General features: G+C 46.0%; 1 protein-coding gene across 1 annotated transcript in view; it reads left to right on the plus strand.

Moving 5' to 3' along the window:
• Positions 1-21,806, plus strand: part of SLC22A23 (solute carrier family 22 member 23) — a 284,246-nt gene that overhangs the window by 250,494 nt on the left and 11,946 nt on the right. The window contains exons 6-9 of the mRNA XM_075554136.1: positions 10,461-10,563; positions 16,497-16,729; positions 18,541-18,573; positions 19,682-19,805. Of these exons, the coding sequence (XP_075410251.1) occupies positions 10,461-10,563; positions 16,497-16,729; positions 18,541-18,573; positions 19,682-19,805 (493 nt within the window). The remainder of the gene's footprint in view (positions 1-10,460; positions 10,564-16,496; positions 16,730-18,540; positions 18,574-19,681; positions 19,806-21,806) is intronic.

Below are 21,806 nucleotides of genomic sequence, written 5' to 3' on the forward strand. Positions count from 1 at the left end.
GATCCTGTAAAGAAAGCCTCCAGCCACCTCATCAACCTAGGAAAGAAGCCCCCTGGTATCTGGCAAAGAGGGCCTTGGTTGTCCCCAAGACCTGGCAGGGAAGGTCTTGCCAGGATTCTCAGCAGAAATCTTATATGCAAGAAAACAATGTATTGAAATAATAATTTTTAAAACTTCAAATAAAAAACTGCCAACCAGGAATTCTGGATCTACCAAAATACTCTCTCAAATATGAGGAAGAAATAAGGGTATTTCCAGACAAGGAAACATTAAAGGAATCTGTAAAAAAGACCAGCATTGTGAAAAATACTAACAGGAACATTTTGGACAGTAAATCAACAACAACAGCATACAGGTCAACACTCAGAAACCAATACAGTGTAATCATTCATCAAAATAACAGAGAAATAAAGGAAGGACAAAGAAAAACTACATATCAAAGTGGCAGTAGCAAACCACACATAAAGACAGAAAAAAACTCAAAAGATGGAGAAAAAATTTCCAAGGTAATCCTAACAAAAAAAATTTAAATTAGGTGTGGTAATATTAATCTCTGGTAAAAACAGACTTCAAGGTAAGAAACATAAAGAAGTACAAGAAAGGGCATTATATAATGATGAAAGGAATAACAGAACAAGAAGAAATATTCATATGAAATATGCACACTCAAAGTGAAAGACCCTCATAATGCTTTAATCAAACTCCCACAGAGATAAAGAACTAGACAGCTTGGCAATAGTAATAGGAGACTTTAATATGCTACCCCCAAGGAAACACAGATCATCAGGAAAGACACTCGGGAAAGGACTAGAGGAGCTAAACAACACAATCAGCAAGCTTGACCTCCTAGACATACACAGAGCACTCCACCCAACAACAGAGTGCATTCTTCTCCAGCACACATGGAACATTCCCCAGAAGAGACCACACGTAAGGCCACAAAGCAAGCCTTAATGAATTTTAAAACATCAAGATCCCATTTTTCCAGACCAGAACACTATAAAACTGGAAGTCAGCAATAGAAGAAATAAGGATGCAAAGCAAAATCAGTTGCATGGAAAGTGAACAACAGATTACTTTTAAGTGATTGGATAATAGATCAAATCGGAAATGAAATCACTTACTTGAAACTAATGAGAAAAAGAACACAACATATCAAAACCTTTAGGACACAGCAAAAGCAGTTAACAGAAGCCAATACACATGTTTTTAAAAAAAGAGGTGAAAACCAAAATCAATACATCTTCAACAACTAGGACAAGAGTAGCAAAATAGCCCTCAACCAACAGTGGAAAAGAAATTATAAACATTAGAGCAGAAATAAGTTAACAAGAAAACAGTGGGGGGGGGAATCATGACAATAAATTGGTGCTTTAAAAGAATTAACAAGATTTACTAAAACCACTGGCAAACTTCATAAAGGAGAAACAAAAAGAGAAGATGTGGAAACCACAAATTAAAAATAAAAAGATGATATTACAATGAAAGCAAATGAAATAGGAGGACATGGGGCAAAGGAAGCGGTGTTAACAAACCCAGGGACAAGGGAACAACACGTGATCCAAAATCAGTAGCAAAGAAGGTGTAAGAGGCCTGATAGGGCTTGATCAAGGGTAATGTACCCAAGAGGAATTAATGAAACCCAAATGAAAGCTGAGCATGATAATGGGACAAGAGGAAAGTAAAAGGAAATAGAGGAAAGAACTAGTAGGCAAGGGGCATTTATAGAGGTCTAAATGCAGACATATACATATGTAAATATATTTATATATGAGGATGTGAAAATAGATCTATGTGCATATATTTACAGGCTTAGTATTAAGGTAGCAGATGGACATTGGGCCTCAACTCAAGTACGCCCTCAGTGCAAGAACACTTTGTTCTATTAAACTGGCATTCCATGATGCTCACCTTCCCAATACAATCACTGAAGACAAATGGGTGCATAAGCAAATGTGGTGAAGAAAACTGATGCTGCCCAGCTATCAAAAGATATAATATCTGAGGTCTTAAAGGCTTGAAGAAAAATAAGCGGCCATCTAGCTCAGAAGGAACGAAACCCACATGGAAAAAGCATACCAGCCTGTGTGATTACAGGTATTGATGGGATCAGGTATCAGGCTTCAAGGAACAAAAAATCACATCACTGTGAATGAAGGGGAGTGCGGCATGGAGACCCAAAGCCCATCCGTAGGCAACTGGACATCCCCTTACAGAAGGTCACGGGGAGGAAATGAGCCAGACAGATTGCACTGTAGCAACGATGACACATACAACTTTCCTCTAGACCTTAAATGCTTCCCTCCCAACCACCCACTATCATGATCCTAATTCTACCTTACAATGCAACTAGACCAGAGGATGTACACTGGTACAGATAGGAACTGGAAACACAGGGAACCCAGCACAGATGATCGCTTCAGGACCAGTAGTGAGAGTGGCAAAACTGGGAGGGTGGAGGGAAAGTGGGGTAGCGAGGGAGGACTGATTACAAGGATCTACATATAACCTTCTCCCTGGGGGATGGACAACAGAAAAGTGGGTGAAGGGAGATGTCAAATAGTATAAGACATGACAAAAGAATAATTTATAAATTATCAAGGGTCCATGAGGGAGGGGGGGGGCGCAGTAAACAATGAGGAGCTGATACCAAGGGCTCAAGTGGAAAGCAAATGTTTTCAGAATGATGAGGGCAACAAATGTACTTGACACAATGGATGGATGTATGAATTGTGATTTGAGTTGTATGAGCCCCCAATAAAATGATTTTTTAAACCAAATGAAATAAAAAAGATAATACGGTACTCCAACAAGCTTGAAAATCTAGTAGATAAAATGGAAAAACTTCTAGAAGCATACATCTACCCAAATTACTGCCAACTGATGTAGAAAACCTCAACAGACCCATAACAGAAGAAATAGAGCAGGTCATTTAAAAAGTTCCAATCAAGAGAAGCTCAGGACCAGATTGGTACACAAAAGAATTCTACCAAGTATTCACAGAAGAGCTATCCTAATGTTACACAAACCACTTATGAAGCATTCATAATTATATCAATGGATGCAAAAAAAGGCATTTAACAATATCCAACACTTATTCCTGATGAAAAGACCAAGCAAAATAGGGACAGAAGGAACATTCCTTAACATAACAAAGCCAACAGCCAACATTTCAATGAGAAAAAAAATGCATTTCCCTGGAAACAGGAACCAGACAAGGGTGCCCCTTATCACCACTGTAGTGCAGCATTGTGCTATCTTCACCAGAACCATTCGACAGCAGAAGCAAATCCAAGGACTCCAAATGGGCGAAGAAGCAGTGAAATTCCCACTATTAGAAATCCCCAAAGACACAACAAAAGGATTTTGGAAACAGCCTGCATGTAACTCCCAAGGACCATTGACCACACATGTGAATAATGTTGCCCTCAGTCAGAGTGCTTTGGAAAATGGATTGCTGAGGATACCGTTAGGCCAGGCGTTAGTAGATTATACTTTGTTTTCCATTTTGGCCCTTTATAATTGTTTGCTGGTTTCTATAGATCCTGCTTTCTCTTAGATTAAGGTTTTGCTGTGCTTTGTTTGTGGCGGCTTTTTTGTTGGTGGTGGTGTTTTGTTTCATTTTGTTTTGTTATATATTATATGTATTGTGTATTATAAGATAGGTAAGCCTATAGAGGTAGTAACTAGATTAATAACTCCTTAGAGTTATGGCAGGGGAGGTTGGGGGTAATGAGTAGCTAATAATAATTATGTATAATAATATATTAAAATGTTCTCAAATCAATTCTGGTGATGCATGTACAACTCTTTCTGATATATTTACACCACTGAATTGTATGTTCCATGAATCATATCAATGAAACTCTTATTTTTAAAAATACTCCTCAGAGCCTACAGAACCCATTGCTATCCTGTCGATCCCAACTCACAGTAATCCTGTAGATCAGAAAAGAACCAATTTACAGAGACATGCTGTATCATTGTATGCCTGTGGAGTAGCTGGTAGATTTGAACCACTGACCTTTTGTTTAACAGCATGAATTAAACCTGCTGAGTTACCAGGAGTCCTTAGAGCCCTCCGAGGCAGATGAAAACATTACTTATCACCTCGACTTTATCAGTGTGGCTATGAGACTCAAGATGAAAAGAATGCATAGAGTCACTTTACCAAAATAAGCTCGTCGACATTCCATTTCAGGAAGTAACTTATGAGCAAGAACCAATGATGCTGAAGGAAGAAATTCAAGCTGCATTAGCCAAAACAGGACTCTAGGAATTGATGGAATACCATACAAAATGTTTTAACTTATCAGTGGAAACATTTTGATTGTGATAAAGCGCTGGAAGCCCTCACACGCCTATGCGAGGATATTTGGAAGACAGCTAAAGAGATCCATATTGGTACCATTCTAAAGAAAGGTTACCAACAGCATGTTGAAAGTGTAGAACAATATCATTCATATCACACGTACAATTTTGCTGACGATCATCGAACAACGGTAGCAGTAATGTCGTCAGCAAACTACCCCAGGTTAAGGCAGGATTCAGAAGAGGACATGGAACAAGGGATATCACGGCTGATGTCAGGTGGATCTTGACTGAAAGCAGAGACTGCCAGAAGATGTTTACTTGTGTTTTATTGACTATGCCAAGGCATTTGACTGTATGGTTCATAACAAACTATGGATCATCTTGAGAAGAATAAGAATTTCAGAACGCTTCATTGTGCTCTTGCTGAACTTGCACATGGATCAAGAGGCAGTCGTACAAACAGAACACGGGGATGAAAACTGCATGGTTTGAAATCTGGAAAAGTGGGTGCGCGTCAATCTGTGCCCTGAGCAGATCATCAGAAAAGCTGAATTATATGAAAAAGAATGCAGCATCAGGGTTGCAGGAAGGCTTATTAACAGCCTGCAGTATGCCGGTGACACAACCTGGCTTGCTGAAAATGAGGAGGACTTGAAGCACTTGCTGCTGAGCATCAAGGAGTGTAGCCTTCAGTGTGGATTACAACTTAGTGTAAACACCCAAATCCTCACAAGTGGACCAATAGGTAACATCAGGAGAAAAGGTCGAAGTGGTCAAGTTATTTTGGGGACTAATGTGCGCCTGGCCCAACCCATGATCATTTCAGTTGCCTCATAGGCATGTGAACGTTGGTCCCTGAATCAGGAAGAGCGCAGAAGAATCGATGCATGTGAATGGTGGTGCTGGAGGAGAATATTGCAAGTACCATGGGCTGCCTAAAGAACAAACCTATCTGTCTCAGAAGAAATCTGGTAGATTGTTCCTTAGAGGCAAGGATGGCAAGAATTCATTTTATATACCTTGTCTGATATTTATTATCAGGAGAAACCGGTCCCCGGAGAAGGACATCATACTTGGTAAAGAGGAAGGGCAGCAAAAATGAGGAAGTCCCTGAATAAGATGGATTGACATCGTGGCTGCAACAAAGGGCGGGGTCACAGGAGCAATTGTGAGGACGGCGCAGGATCAGGCAGTGTTTGGTTCAGTTGTGCATATAGCTGCTACGGCTTGGAATGGGCTAGGTGGCACCTAACAATGACATGAAACTCAAAAAGACAACTCACTTCTCTTTCCTGATATCCATCCATAGTATGAAGCAAGGCATGAGGGCAGGACCATCTTCGTCCCCCTTTGTTTCCACCGGGAGGTGTTTCATGCTCCACCAGGAATCACCTGCTCTCTGGGAGGTCCCCACTGGAGAAATCAGCCTGGTCCAGCATGGCCAGGACGGGTTGGGAATCTCTATTTATTTAAGGGTTCAGATACCAGCCCCGTGGTGTGTGACTTCAACTTCCTAATCAACTGACATGGAGTCATCTTTGATTCATGGTGACGCCTATGTATATCATAGTAGAAATGTGCTCCATGGGGTTGTAAAATGGCTAAGTTTGGGGAAGTGTCTTGCCAGGCCTTTCTTCCACAGTATCTCTGCATGTACTCAAACCTTTCCGTTTGCAATTAGTATGTTAATCGTTTGCACCACCCCAGCCAGCACTCCATCTGGGACCTCCACCACCATTACAGAGGTTGCACTATGCCCTCTCCTACCTCACTATTTTGTTTCTATTTTTCTTTTTGTTTTTAAAAAAAACAAACAACACCTGATTTTGTTAATTAACACAAACCAGGACAAAATCTTGAGAATATTTTTTCTTTAAAAAATTATTTGAATTGTGAATTGGGGGGCTTTACGTCTCAGATCATTTTTACATTCAACGTATCAACACTTAAATAATTTATTTAATCTCCCAATGACTTGGCCTGTTCCCCACCACCACTTTTTTATTTTTGCCGTCTCCGTTTTGTTGAGTATCATGTTCCATTTCAGCCATTAGCACCTATCTACCTTCTCACCTACTCTCCCCTTTCTCTACCTGCTCCTCCCACTCTTGGTATCGATCGCTCTGTTTCTTTTAGTATGCAAATCTTTTCTTGATTTTCTTTGCTTCATAACAAGGGCTCATAGTATAGTTTTCCTTTTGTGATGAAGTCACTCAGCACACTCATTATTCCAACTCTGTTGACCCTCTAGGACAGGGTAGAACTGTCTCTGGGTTTCCAAGACTACCACTCTTGATGGGAGTAGAGAGCCTCCTTTCTCCTTCAGAGTGGCTGGTTGTCCTGAACTGGTGACTTTATGGTTAGCAGCCCCAAGCATAACCACTACACCAACAGGGCTCCTCACTCACTCAGTAAATCCATTCAGGCCATGAGGTAGTTCACATTATTATTCTTTAACATTGTGTGTATGCACCAATGATCCATTCTCCCAATGACAGACATTTACATTGTTTCCATCTTGTTCCTGCCCAACTCTTGGTCCTGTAAGCTCTTCAGAACGTGATGTGAAAAGAGATTCTAGATCAGGCACCTCCAATGCTCAGTGTTAGGTAAACTGATCAAAGTTATAACAGAAGCAAATAATGAAGCAAAGATCTTGCTTAAGCAAGAGACTCCAGGGCCTTGCTTGTAATCATTTGAGCATAGAACTTCTCCTCAGATCACCAGCTAGGTGTGTGTATGAAGAGAGAGTTATAGAGATAAAGGTAAAGCTGTAGCGGTCCAAACTTTAGACACCTTTTGAAGATGGAGCAACTGTGGTAAGTATAATGTATCTATATTGACACCATTACCTCCTACTGCTTCTGGAACAGACTTATTCCAGTGCCCAAGTGCTACCATTTCAGAATCTGTGCCCCAAGGGTAAGGAGCCAACTAGAAGAGACAGGACCTATGCTTTCTCAAATTCCAAATACTCTCTCCTCCTCCTCCTCCTCCTTCTCCTCCTCCTCCTCCTCCTCCTCCTCCTCCTCCTTCTCCTCCTCCTCCTCCTTCTCCTTCTCCTTCTCCTTCTTCTTCTTCTTTTTTGGCTTTCATTTCTATAACTGATATTTTTCAATTTCCACCAGTGGCCATGACTATCATACACATGGTTGGATCATGAACCGTTGCCTCACATGCCTCAAACTCACACAAATCACCTTTCTGTGAATTTCCCAGGAAGTAAAGAAATTCCAGAAGCGGTCATATGATAGCCATCAGATATCAGCATCACTTAGTACCAGCACTGCTGGTACTCATGCTGAAAACACTGATAATTATTATTATTTTTTAAATAAGTAAGCTTTTTTTTTTAAGCCTCCTAAAATTTTATAGGTAAAAATTACATTTCCCTTCAACCTGTAATTGACATGATTGATAACTATCCCACCCAGATGGCAAGAAGGAAATTGAAGAGGAAGATTGACTGTGGGCTTGCAGGTTGAGAATAGCCCAAGGATGTTCCAGATCAGGCCCTGGAGAATGTTGGCTCCTGGATCCCTTGCTACAGAGCTTCCATCCAGGCACTAAAAACTCCTTTAGTAGACAGTGGGCTAGGCCTCTCCGCAGTTTGTAAACAAACTGTTCTGGAAATAGAATTTACTTTACAGGAAAGTTGCTCAGAGGCAGAGTTCCTATGCAGCCCCCCCCCCCCCCAGCTTCCCCAATATGCTTCCCGGCATCTTTCATTACAGTGCACAGGCCATGTGATCTCCTGGTCTCTCCAGGACACCCGCCCCTGCTTCCCTACCCGACTCTGGGATATGACAGTTTCTCATTCTTCCTTGGTTTACAGACTGGCAGTCTGAAAGAATGCTGAGCACACGCCCCTTTTGTTAGGTCTCCTGTTTCTTTTTAGCTACTAAGAGGTTTTAGGGACATTCCCAACTGATCATTCTGCTCATAGACCTCTGAAGAGTATCATAGGGACCTTTCCTTCTTTTGTCCGGCCCTGCTAAATTGGCAAACCAGCACTTGGACTTTAGCAAATACTTTACCGTGTTAATGTTCGTAGGAGAGGGACTGGGGGATTCAGGTCTCCTTGGTTCGAGTCATGCTCTTTAGAAAGAATTCAGAGGAGAGAGAGAAAAAAGGTTCCACTGGAGGGAGGGAGTTTATTCAGCCCTCTGCCCACCACGGATCTTGTAGACAGTCATCCCAGCTAGTCTGCGAGTGCCATCTCTCCGTAATGTACTTCTCCTCGACAGATACTGCTTGTGCACCCAACGTTCACTGTGTGCCCTTGTAGGCAGCCAGGACACAAAGGTCAGTCACGTGTGGGGTTGGTGCCTATTCCGCACATCTTAGACTGTGCCCTTTACTGCCTCCTCCTCCTCCCAGTGTTGGGAATTCCTTCTCATTTAAAGGAAACTTTCTTCTCTGCCCTTCACTTCACTGTGTGCTGGGAATTCCTTCCAGTGTCCCCTCTTCCTCCCGTGCCCCGATCTACTCAGTCTGCCTAGCTGTGCAACACTGGAGTGCTTTCAGCGTCCAGAACTGTGAAACAAACTACTGTCCAACACAGTTCAGCTGGCTCCAGTGACGTTTGACAATTAATATCCAGATATGTGTGTGCATAAACACAGGTATGTATAGATAGATGGATGCTTAGCTAGATAGATAGATAGATAGATAGATAGATAGATAGATAGATAGATAGATAGATAGATAGATGAAGTCCTTGGGTGATGAAAATGATTAACACACTTGGCTGCTAACCAACATGTTGGAGGTTGAAGTCCACCCAGAGAAACTTCAGAAAAAAGTAGCCCTGGCCATCTACTTCTAAAAAGACTCCAAAACAAAACCGAATCCACTGTCATTGACTTGATGTCGACTCATGGTGGCCCTATAAGACAGAGTAGAACTGCTCCAGTGGGTTTCCAAAACTAGCTCTTTGAAGCCTCATCTTTCTCCTGCAGAATGACTGGTGGTTGCGAACAGCTGGCGGACAGTACAGTTCGCAGTCCAGTGAGTAGCCAACAGTGCTGCTGGGGCTCCTATTACGGTCATGAAAAGCCTATGGAGCACAAGGTGACTGCATCTGTGTGCTTGTCATGACTTGGAGTCAATTCACCTATCGATCTTTCAGGGATGTGTGTGCTCTGAGAGGAGTAGCTTCAGCCGTGTTCTTGCCCACCACACTCGAGTGTTCCCGTGTGCATTCTCTGCAGGTGATGCTGATAGATGCAGGCTCCGTGAGGAAAAGAACTACTTGTTTTGATCTGTCTGCTCCCTAATTAGAGCCTCAGGAGCCCAGAATATCCTCATTAAGTTATATAGTTAGACAAAAGTGAAATGACTCAATGCTATTTGTTTACTTGTGTGTATCCTGGCTGGCCCTCCCCACACCTCCCCCCACCCCCTCATACAGGCCAAGAGTTTGTGATGGCAATCGCTGCTGAGAGTGCTTCTTAGCTCACCTCCAGGCACCAGAGGGGTGTGTTAATTGCACGGTTCGAGTCTCGGAGAGTGGGTTTTTTTCTCCATAAAGCACAGATCTTCCCTGGGCTTACAGGAAACAAAATCATCCCCATCCACAAGGTCTGTATTTCAGAAATCCTACCAAGCAGTCAAATGGGGAGGTAGTTTACTGTGCCAACCTGGCCAATAAACACATGTGGGGTTAATTGAAAAGCGGAGGGATAAATGACTCGGTGAACCTCGCCTTTCGAGTTCTCAGGTCTCTTGCTTTCTAATGGTCGGACCAGGGTGCACCTGCCTTAGCCAGTTCCCTGCTTCAGCTGGTAAGCCTCACTTCCTGCAAGACATCCCTGAGGAGAAGTCACATGGACCTACCCCAGCCCTGGGTACTGGAGAACTTGTGTGGAGACTCCTGCCAGTGCTGAGATGCTTACACATTCACTAACTCAGCTTTCCTCCTGCAGTTGGCATCATTGCGTGTATTTTGTGAGATGGAGGAGGATTTTGTGGATTGGTGTCGGATATATGGTTTAATGTTGGACTTGTGGGCTTGGGTAGCACTGGGTTGGGACGTTTTCTTGATGCGCACTTAACCTTTATATAAAACTCTCTTATACGTGAGTTTCTGTGGATTTGCTTCTCTAAAGTGCCCAGACTAACACACATGGTCTGTTTATTTGCAGAGCTAGAAAAGGAACTCTCCCGGAGGCCCAAGAAGGTCTGCATCGTGAAGGTGGTGGGCACGAGGAACCTATGGAAGAACATCGTGGTCTTGTGTGTGAACTCGTGAGTATGCAGGCAGACTGCATGAGCGGGGCTGGAAGGGCCTGCTCTTCCCCACCAGACTGGGAAAGACAGCTTTGCCTGGGCTCTCATGCCTTCAGTGTTGCCAGTCTTTTGGGCCTGCTTTTTGCCAGCAGGACATGGGGAATATGGTGAACAGAGCAAGGCTCCCTAACCCTAAAACCCTATAGCTGGATCTGAAGGATACAAGTGCTGGAAGATAGTTAGCCTGCCCTCAGTTTGGGGGATCTGGACAGGCCAACACAGCTTGGTTCACATTCAAGCAAGAGTGCTGTCTGGGTGTGCTGAGGAATGAGTAGTTTACAGAGACATGGTGTTGTTAAGGTGATTTTGAAGACTAGTTCAACAATTGTCTCAATTTATCTAAATGCATGTAAGACTTTATAACTTGTACCGTCAGCATGACCCTCTCAGGTAGGAGAGAAATCAAAGGTTCAGGTAAATGTTATCTTTCCAGAGACAAAGTGGAGAAATGACTTCTGAGGTGGGATTTATATGTCACTGTCCCAGGCAAGGGTATTGGACAAATGGGGCCTTGGAAGTCTCCTAAGCTCAGGCCAGGGTAAACCTTATGACCATCTGCCTCCTGATAGCCTTTACCATACCGGGAGAGCCTGACCCCAGTATCTGGCAATTGTGGCAGAGACTACCTTTCACTGTGTGTGCGACAACACACGACTTCTGTGCTCTCTGCAGTTCTTCCATCCCATGCCTGCAGGCACTTGTTTGGTGTGTTGTTGCTGGTCTTTTAAGCCCTGTGTCCCTCATCACACATCACTTTCTGGCAGCTGCCGTCTCCAGGCTCTGTGTATACCTAAGGTCTTTCCTTTCTCAGTCTGGAGGGGTGTGTGTTACGCAGGTGGGAGGGCCCGTCCTCTACAGAGGTGCAGGTAGTGTGGGTTGGTGGCTATAGGAGCTGATGCCACCACAGGACTCGTGACATTTACCTTGAGTCCCCCCCACACACACACACTCTAGGGAATCTGTCATAAAGGATTCCTAGCTTTGGAGTAGATGTCCAGAGCTACCATAGGAATGGAGCACTCTATTGCTCGCTACTTAACTCTTGGTACAATTATTGGGAACATCCTCACCTTGCAGGAAATTTCCCTTCCCCATCCGTTAGCCAGAGCCCACCTTGACCTCATCACCGCCAATCACCCTACCACCTCTCAGGTGTCCATTCCGAGGGTCCTATTATCTGACTTCCATTCCCCATCCTTCCCACCACACCTGGGCCCGCCGTGCTCCATTCCTCCCTGTCCTTCCATTGACTTCCATTGACTCTTCCAATCCACTGGGCCTCTTCGTCATCCATTGTTAGCCTCATCTCATCGCTTCCTAATCATTCCCTGGCCCCATATGTCATCCCTTGCCCCACCACCCCTGGATTATAACTATCCGGAATTTGTACTATCGTTCTAGCCATGAAGCGGAATGTGGCTGGAGAGAAGCATTACCCTACTGCCCAGCCACCTTATTTTATCTCTCAAACACCCACTGCTCCTGGAAGCAGCAGTCAAGAAATCCAGTGATGCATTGCATTGAGTGAACTACTGCTGAAGCCCTCTTAAAAGTGTTAAGGAGCAAGTGGGTTACTTTGAGAACTACGGTGTGCCTGACCCATGCCCTGGTATTTTCACGTATGCGTGTGAAAATTCGACGTTGAGTAAGTGAGATTCAAGTAGAAACTATGCATTTGAACTGTATCATGGACTTCCAAAAGAGCAAACAAATTTGTCTTAGAAGAGATACAGCCAGAACGCTCCTTAGAAGCAAGGCTCTAAGGCTGTCCTGTGTACTTTGAACGTGAGATCAGGAGAGATCAATCCCCAGGAAGGGCTAGCATGCTTGGTCTGATTGGATTTGACACAGCGGCAGCAATGGGCTCACACATAACAACTGTGAGGGTGCCAGTGTTTCCTTCTGGGGTCACTGGAAGTTGAAACAGACAGACAACACCTAAACACAGCAACAATCGGTTCACTCGCCCAGCCTCCAAACGATTACGTTATGACTTCTTTCTTTTCCGACGGCCTGTATTCCCACTGCTCTCTCACCAGCCAACAGGTAATGATTATCACTGTAAACATCACTAAGTGAATAAAAATCATCCAAGAGGAGCTCTCTCACTTTCCGTTCACCTTCCCTTCAATGACAAAATGTGACTATCGCCGCGGCCATCTGAGGCCACCTCCCTCTAGGCTTCGGATCCCATTTTCTCTTGCCTTCCCAAGGACTTTGATGCTAGACCTACCCCTTCCTGCTCCTTCCTCAGAATGTTCTTTCTGTTGAATCACTCTCCCCAGCACGTCCACGTGCTCTCCCATTTATGAAAATAAACATACCCGTTCCGTTTCTCTCTGTGCCTTTGCAGCAAAAGCTCAGCATACCTGTAGTTGCCAGGTGGTCTTCCTTGCTCCCTGTTGTTGCTGCTAGGCACTGGTGGGCCCGGCCAGACCTATAGTCTGTGCACAAACAGACCCAAACACGGCCCGGTCCTACCCCATCCGCACCATTGTTGTCTCAGCCGCCGTGTCAGCCCATCGCATTGAGGGCCTTCTCCGTTTTCACTGCCCCTTCACTTCAGCAGGCAGGATGTTGTCCTCCAGGGAGCGAGCTCTCCTGACAACATGTGCAAACTATGTAAACCAGAGGCTTGCCACTGTTTCCTCTAAGGAGCAATACAGCCAGGCTTCTTCCAAGACAGCTGAGTCTGTCCTGTGAGCAGTCTCGGTACTGCCGGTCGCCTTCGCCAGCTCCACAATTCAAATGCACCGACTCTTCTGTGCTTGTCGTCATTCCATGTCCAACTTTCACATGCACGTGAGGTGGTTGAAAATACCGTGCCGTGGGCTAGGTGCGCCTTAGTCCTCAAAATAACGTCCTTTTTTTTCCCTCAATACCGTAAAGAGGTCTTCAGCAGAAGAGCTCATCAGTACAAGGGCTCTTTGATTGCTTAACTGCTGCTTTCGTGAACATCCATTGTGGACCTAAGCAAGACAAAATGCTTGCCTCCGATAGTTTCTCCGTTTATCATGATGATACCTATCCATCCGGCTGTGATGTTTTGGTCTTTGCATTGAGTTGTCATCCACACTGAAGGTTGCAATCCTTAATCTTCATCAGCAAGTGTTCTAAGTCTTCCTTGCTTGCATTAAGGGAAATTGTGTCATCTGCATAATCGCAGATTGTTCATAAGCCTTCCTCCAGTCCTGATGCCACATTCTTCTTCGTGTAACCCAGTTTCTCTCATTAATTGCTCAGCGCACAGAATGAGTATGGGGAGAGGATACGACCCTGTCGCACCATTTTCTGATTGTAAACCAAGCAGTGTTCCCTTGTTCTTTCGGCACAACAGCCTTTGATCCATGCACAAGTTCCGCATGAGCACGACGAAGTGTTCTGGAATCACGTTCTGAAGGTCATCCATAGTGTGTTTGATCCACACAGTAGAATTCCTTGGCATAGTCAGTAAACCACAAGTAACATCTCTCTGGTTTTCTCTGACATCAGCAATAGTAGCCCTTCTTCAACTTCTTCTGAATCTGGTCTGAACCTCTGGCAGGTCCCTGTCAATGTATTGTTGCAACTGTTGTTGGATGATCTTCAGAAAAATTTGATTTTCATGTGATATTAATGGTATTGTTCCATAATTGGAGCATTCCGTTAGGTCACCTTTCTTTGGAATGGGCACCAATATGAATTTCTGCCAGTCAGTTGGCCACGTACCTGTCTTCCAGATTTCTTGGCATACAAGAATGAGTGCTTCCAGTGCTTCCTCAACTAGTGAAACATTTTAACTGGTAGGCCATCGATTCCTGAAGCCTCGCTCTTGGCTAATGCTTTCAGTGCAACTTGAACTTCTTCCTTCAGCCCCATGGTTCTTGTTCATATGCCACCTCCTGAATTGCTGGACTATCAACTAGTTTTTTTTTTTGCTTCGTATATCCTTCTCATTCTAGTAAGAGTTGTAGCATCATTATATGAAGGAAACAATTCGTAGCAACACCATCTAATAATTTGCCTGCTGTGAAATCCATCACCAGCTTTTCCATCTGTACCTTGTCAATACCTCAGCAGTGTTGACATAATTGACCACGCTCTCCTTCTGAAGCATTCTGCTCTTAATTCCCAAGGTCCCTTATCTCCCCGAGTCTTCCCAAACACACTTTTCCTCCCAGTACTCCTGCTGGTTTCCCCTCTTCTGTTGGACATCTAACTTACATGAGATTCCAGCATAAGAGTCCTTGGAATTTAGTGATGGATAGAACCAGGTGCCTATGTAAAAGGTTGGCCCAGATTTTCAACCTTCTGTGTACTTCAGCCTCTCCACAGGAGTCTACTGAAAGCCTACCTCTCCCACCTTTCACACGGTGGCCGTGACCTCTCGAAACCCTGATCTGGCCACAGTGTCGTCCCCTGTGGACACCTCCATTGCATCCTTCTGTGTGCCCCTGACCTGCACAGACTCCCATGGCCTGGTTCCGCTCGTCTTGCTGCTTCCCCCGCATCAACCCAGCACAACCACAACTCCCTGATTTTGTGCCTCACATGTCAGAGTACCAAGAAACATCATGTCTAAGCAAGAGACTTTACAACTTTTTTACTCAAACTTTTCTACTAAAAGGATGCAGGGGAGATGGAATATGCCCCACCCTGCATGGGGAGGAACGTAGGGCCAGTGGGAGTTCGCTGGAAAACTTTTCACCTCCATGGGGGACATCCACATTCAATTCCCACTCAGCGCACCTCATGCATTGCACACCGAAGTCCGCCTGTTTTAATGCTGAACAGGTGGCAGGGAGCTTGCAGACTAAAATAGACGTAGAAGAAGGCCTGGCGATCTACTTCCAAAAACCAGTGAAAGCCCCATGGATCACAAAAGTCTAGTCCACTATTGATTATGGGAATGGCTGAGAACCAAAACAGGGTATTTTGTTTGTTTCTATGGGGTTTGTTGTTATTGTTGTTTTACATTTGAATGTGAAGTAGGTATAGGTTTACAGAATAGATCATCAGTTTTGCATTCAGTAGTTCATGTACATTTAGTTTCAGCTCATCCGTTGCAATTCCCTCAATGTACCATCACTTCTTCGACTTCCTCCTTACGCCTCCCGTTTCTCTCCTTTTCTAACCCTCTACTTCGTCCCTGGGTAAATGCTGCCCTTTTTTATCTGGAAGGGTTGATTATTCCAATACAGGGATGAGTTCAGTTCCAGACCTGAAGGGGGACTAATGGCCATGGTCTTGGGGGTACCACCAATTTCTATCCAATCAGGAAGGCTGTTTGGGGATTTATCCCACAGTCTTCTCCCAGTCTACGTGGACTGCTCCCGAGCACCTGTCATTCTTCTCGTCTCCGGCTCCTGCAGGCTGACGTCTGCCTCATCGCTACTGAAGTAAAGCTTCCACATCGCTTTTGATTTCCCTTCTTCTTTCCTCTGGCGAAACCAATCGTCACACTTTTAGGTGGCTGCTTATGAATTTTTTATTGTAACCTTTTATTGTGAATGAGGTCAAAGGTTACCGAGCAGATCATCAGTTGGACATTCATCAATTCACACAAACTTTATTTCAATGGCTCCAATACAATCTCCTGACTGCATCATCATGTATCCCGCTTACCAGACCAGGTTTCATTCCATTGTATACGGGGGCACCATAGTCAGAGGCCAGCTATCAAATTTGAGGGTGAGCAGTCCTGACATTTCTTTGCAGTCTTCTCTCTCACATTTAAGCTAGCACGTAAGTTTCTGGTATGGTAAGCTTTATATTGCATATTAAGTCATAATATTAGCTATGTCCTCGGTACTGTTTTCAACTCCCCTGAAAGATGTCCATGTCCCTAAATCTTGTCACACCCCACAGCCTTTCCCTCTTGTGTGCTCACCCATGTGTTGTCTCCCATTCAGGCTTACAGGGTTCGGGATCCATCACTGCTTTGCTCGGAGCATGATGGGCCACGAGGTGAAGGTGCCACTCCTGGAGAACTTCTACGCTGACTACTACACCATGGCAGGCATCGCCCTGGCATCCTGCCTGGCCATGTGCGTGGTGGTCCGGTTCCTGGGGCGCAGGGGAGGGCTGCTGCTCTTCATGATCCTCACTGCCCTGGCCTCACTTTTACAGCTCGGGCTCCTCAACTGTGAGTGGGGCCATGGGTGCGGGATGGAAGCATGGGGAAAGGGCCACCTCCAACACTATAGTAAGACTAGAAAAGGACTCAGGGGCCTCATCGTTGCTGCAAAGTCAACAGCTTGAAGGATGTGTGTTAGGAAGCACGAAGTTGGAAAGGAACCCTTTATGGTGTTAACCCCCAAATGTACTGGCTGCCCCTCACCCCATGAAGGCACAGCAGAGTCGTGCTGGCTGCCTCAGTGTGTGGCATGGCCAGAGTTCTTTGCGCCTTAATAGGCTTCGTTTTGATTAATTGGCCGTTGATTTTTATATGATGTGCCCATCAGACAGAGGACTTGTTTCACTGACTTGATTCTAATCTCCTGGGGACCTTATAGGGTATGTTAGAACTACCCTTCTGGGTTTCCAAGACAGTAAGTGTTTCTGAGAGCAGAAAGCCTCAGAGTAGCTGGTGGCTTCAAACTGCTGACCATGCAGTTGCCATCCCAACTCAATCCACTCTGCTGTCGGGATTTCTATGAAATTGGAGCAAGTAACTCAGCTTCGACTTCTTGTATTGGAGCACTGCCCTGCTCCCTGCCAGACATATCAGTATCGCTGAAAAACACTAGTTAAGATAAAGGAATCTAAGCCAAAGCCAGAAAATCAATCTAGCCACTCCAACTATACTAGGCAAATCCAGTGTCTCCCCTGGAAACAAATGCTTGCCTCTCAAGGACAGAAAGACATCACAGGCCTCTCTCTCACTGCCTAGAGCCCTTCGCATTCACCCTCCTCATGCCCAAGCTGAACCCTTTTGGACAGGCTCAGGACATAAAGGGAAACGGAACCATTCCTGTGCTACCAGGAAATTGTCATAGTGGGTCTGAGCCGAACTCCTCAGTCGTCCCATTGCACAATGCAACAGAGCCGCTGAGGGAAAAAAAGCCACTCGGCATGTCCGGCTTTCTGCCTGTCTGAGGTTTGCGAACCAGTGCCCCAAACACACGTAGGAAAAGGAATCCTTCTGCATCTTGCCTAGTGTATTGTGCAAACTGGCATGTGACAGGCTAGGTTGTTTCTAACACAGGAACAGGTGTGCTGGTGCCTGGAGTTGTGCATTCCCTCTCTTGGTGGGAGGCAGGCCTGCCAAAAGTGAACATGGACAAGGCAAAACCTGCGGGGAGGGGGGCAGGTTTCATCGCTGCCCTCTCCTCACAGTGAGCCATGGAGGTCTGGCCCTTCAGGGGACGCTGGCTACTGAGAAGGGTACCTGAGCCCCAAGGAATGCCAAGTCACCTGGGATGTGCAGGAAGTTGGCAAATGGCTGGGAGGAAGAACGCTTGAACACACAAAATCCTGCCTGCTAGGTTCTGTCTTGGAGCTGAGACTCTCAAATCATTTTTAGAAAATGACATTCACTTTTTATCTGAGGCTGGGCAAATTGGGGGTTCTCTTCTGAGGGGCTTGATTTTCTTCGAAGCTCTGAGACCAGAGGGTTTGGTCCCCGACAGAAGCTCTATATGTGCCAGTGCTTGCAGTGTATATGGTGGGAGTCCTGGTGGGTGAAAGCTAGGCCCCTGGTAGGGGATAGGCAGCCCCCCAATTGGATGTAGCTACCCCCTTACAGGTGGGGCCCCCGTAGGGCATGGGATATAGGTGAAGAAGGAGGGCCTTTATGGTGGTAGAAGAAGGTAGATGAGCTAGCCCACGATATGGAAGAGTATTTGTACAGAAGGGCGCCTGGGAACATGCTGGGGGTTCATACTTAATGTGCCTTCTTCTCTTTCCCCTTTCTCCATTTTTGCATATCGGGGTGCACTCCCTTCCTGGAGTTAGTGATTGGAAAGTACAGTCAGCACCCAGACTCAGGTAATCCCTTACCTCTCGTGCCTGTGCAGCCTCACCTTGTTATTGCATCTAAACGTGCTCTTTCATGACAACTCACGGATCTATGGTCTCCTCCTCTTTTCTCTTCCTGTTCCCTTCCCTCCAAGAGTTGCAGCTGAAGTTGGCCGTAGGTTGGACACTATACGCACACATTTATATTCCCTGCCCCTTGTGCCTCTAGAGAGAGCTGCTTCGTTTCCTGGTTCTGGCCCGTTGGCACGCATCCCCTTGCTTTGTCCTCTTGCTTCTTCCTCAGCATCAAGAGTCAGCTCAGGTTTCTGGTCTGTGACCAGTGCAGTTCGTGTAGGACACAGCCGGATAGAAAGGCTTGCCTGCTCTGGGCCTGGCTCTTCATGCCCAAGGGAAACTGCTGCCACCTGTCAATCCCAGGGCCTCTGCCTGCTGCTGCTGCTGCTGCTGCTGCTGCTGCTGCTGCTGCTGCTGCTGCTGCTCCTGTTGCTGCTGCTGTCTCTGCCGCCGCCACCGCTGCTCTCTGCCTGTCTTGGCCCTAGAATGCATGCATCTGAGCCTAAGCTCAGCAGCTGACCTGGGAGAGATGACCGAAATGGACCCACATGCATGAGCACCAAAAGCATACTGTGCACTAGCCCCTGCCATGCTGCACATTTGCTCTGTGTGAATGCACACGGTGCTGGACAGCCTCCTCCAGGTCCACTGTTCTGGGGTCTGTGTGGGTTGTCTGAGGTACAGTTCTCTTTAGTCATGATTGCCAGACTTACAGATTCCCGAACAGCCTGGATGGCCGGGAAGTGCCCTACCCAGGACCACTGTCCTGGCAGGTCCTCTCTTACCTTGAGGGCCTTTGAGGAACTGGGCATGGAGTCCTGCTCTCAAGAGCTCCCACTAACCCTCTTTCCAAGAGCTGGGACCTATAACCCACAGCAGGAACTGGTGTCTAGAGGGAAGAGTGACCCGGGCTGCTAAGGGAATGGGGACAGAGATGGAACTCTGAGGCCCTGGGACCCTCCTCCTGCCCACTTTTGCTCAGCCTCTCCTCTTTTGTTACTGGCTCCTTTTGCACTTCTTTCCTCCTGCTTCCTCTCACCACCCCTCTCCGATTCTCCTGTAGGCATGAGTGACAGCGTCAAGGACAAGTTCTCCATCGCCTTCTCCATTGTGGGTATGTTTGCCTCACACGCGGTGGGCAGCCTCAGCGTCTTCTTCTGTGCAGAAATCACCCCAACCGTCATACGGTAAGAAGTGGAAGTGGGGGTGCCTTGTCGAGTGTGGGTGTGACCCTCACTTGCTTACTGGCTCACAATGGAGGGATGACGGCCTGGCCATGCTCCTGTCAAGTCCCCAATGCCGACTTCCCTGCCTTTAGCAGGCGAGCTGCTGGGCAAGTCATCTGTATTGGCCACAGCCAGAAAATGACTGGCTGATGCCAGGACAGTAGAGAAGGAAGGGAGCAAAAAGGTGTCCTGTATTACCTCAGAACTGGGAGCACCTGTTGGCTCCAGGTTGCCAGAGCCCCGGCTGTGGATGGGAAGAAGAGAAAAGAGAATCATGTATACCAGCACTGCTCTTAACCTCGCATGCTACCAGCTTGTCTAAGTTGCATAAAAATAAAAGTGAAGTCAAAGGGGGGTTGTTTTTTATTGGCCTGAGAAGCCATCAATCCAAAGAAGAGCCTTAGGGAGAGGAAATCTTTGAGCAAGCTTTTGAGCTTGTGTAAATTTACTAATCACTCTCTGCTCAGGCCACATGAGCCAGAGCCAGGCAGACCCATCTGCCTGCCTGTAGACAGTTGGTCTTTAGTTTCCTCTCTCCTGCAAGGCGCTCTCTAGTAACCATGGCCCAGCAGCAACAGTTTCGCCTTGCACGCAAGAGGACCAAGTTTGATTCCCAACCAGTGTACCTGATGTGCAGCCACCACCCATTTGTCAGTGAAGGTTTGCATGTTGCTGTGATGCTGGACACGTTTCAGGGAAACTTTCCGACTAAGAGGGACTAGCAAGAAAGGTCTGACTGTCACCTTCTGCAAGGTTATTGAAGACCCTATGGACCACAACAGGCCAATCCCCATCCTATTGTGGGTTGTGGTGCAGGGCCTGGCAGCATTTTGATCTGTTGTGCATGAGGTCACCGTTAATCAGGAGCCAACTGGACCAAAACTAACAAGTTAGTCTTATCTTATGTTCGGTTACAGGAGCCCTAGTGGTGCCGTGATTAAGTTGGGTGCTAGTCAAAAGTTCACACCTGCCCAGTGATTCGGAAGGGAAAGGCCAGGGCTGACCCCAATCCCAACTACATGGACACCTGCCCCACCTTCCCCCCAGAAGAACTGACTTCACAGAACAGCACTGAAGCTACAGCTCAGGGAGAGGGTCACGTCTGATCAGAGAACACGAGAGCAAGTGAAGAAGGAAGGAGAGGAAGTGGAACACATCCTGGCCCACCAAGCACCAAAGACAATATTCCTGCTCAAAGCAGCAATGCACAGTGAGGACCATAGGGCCGGCCCCACCATGAGACATGACGTCCCTCATTGACCCATACTGTTATGGGGACAACACTGAAGTCACAGTGCGGGAATTATGCCCCATCTGACCCCACCACACAGGTGAAACGCTAAGGGGGTGCAACAGAGCAGCAAGGGGAGCAAAGTAATGAAGTCCCTGGGGAATAGACTTTGGGGCAAGAGAGTGGCACCCCATCAGACTCAGCTGGAAAACACTCCTAAAGGTCAACAAACAGACCTGGAACTATTTATAGGCTTTTGTTTTTGTTGGGTTGTTGTTTGTTTGTTTGTTTTCTTTTGTTTTGCTCTGTCTTGTTGTGCTTATTGTCTCTGCATGTACATCTAGATAACATAGGCGGGTAAATAATCTGGAGGAGAAAACAATGGGACTGACCGTTCTGGGGGGACACCCAGACCATTCTGGGGGACTGATCATTCTGGGGGGACCATTCTGGGAGGCAGGAGAAAGGACGTGGGTGTTAACAAACCCAGGGACAAGAGAACAACCAGTGATCTAAAATTGATGGCAAGGAAAGGCCAATGTAATCGAGAGGAGATACTGAAACCTAAATGAAGGCCAATTATGATAGTGGGGCGAGGGGAAAGTAAAAGGAAATAGAGGAAAAAACTACGAGCTAAAGGACATTTATAAAGGTCTAAATACAGGCATGTACATGTGTAAATATATTTGTATATAATGATACAGAAATAATCTATGTACATATGTTTATGT

Source organism: Tenrec ecaudatus, chromosome 7 (assembly GCF_050624435.1).
Source record: "Tenrec ecaudatus isolate mTenEca1 chromosome 7, mTenEca1.hap1, whole genome shotgun sequence".
Lineage (NCBI taxonomy): Eukaryota > Metazoa > Chordata > Mammalia > Afrosoricida > Tenrecidae > Tenrec > Tenrec ecaudatus.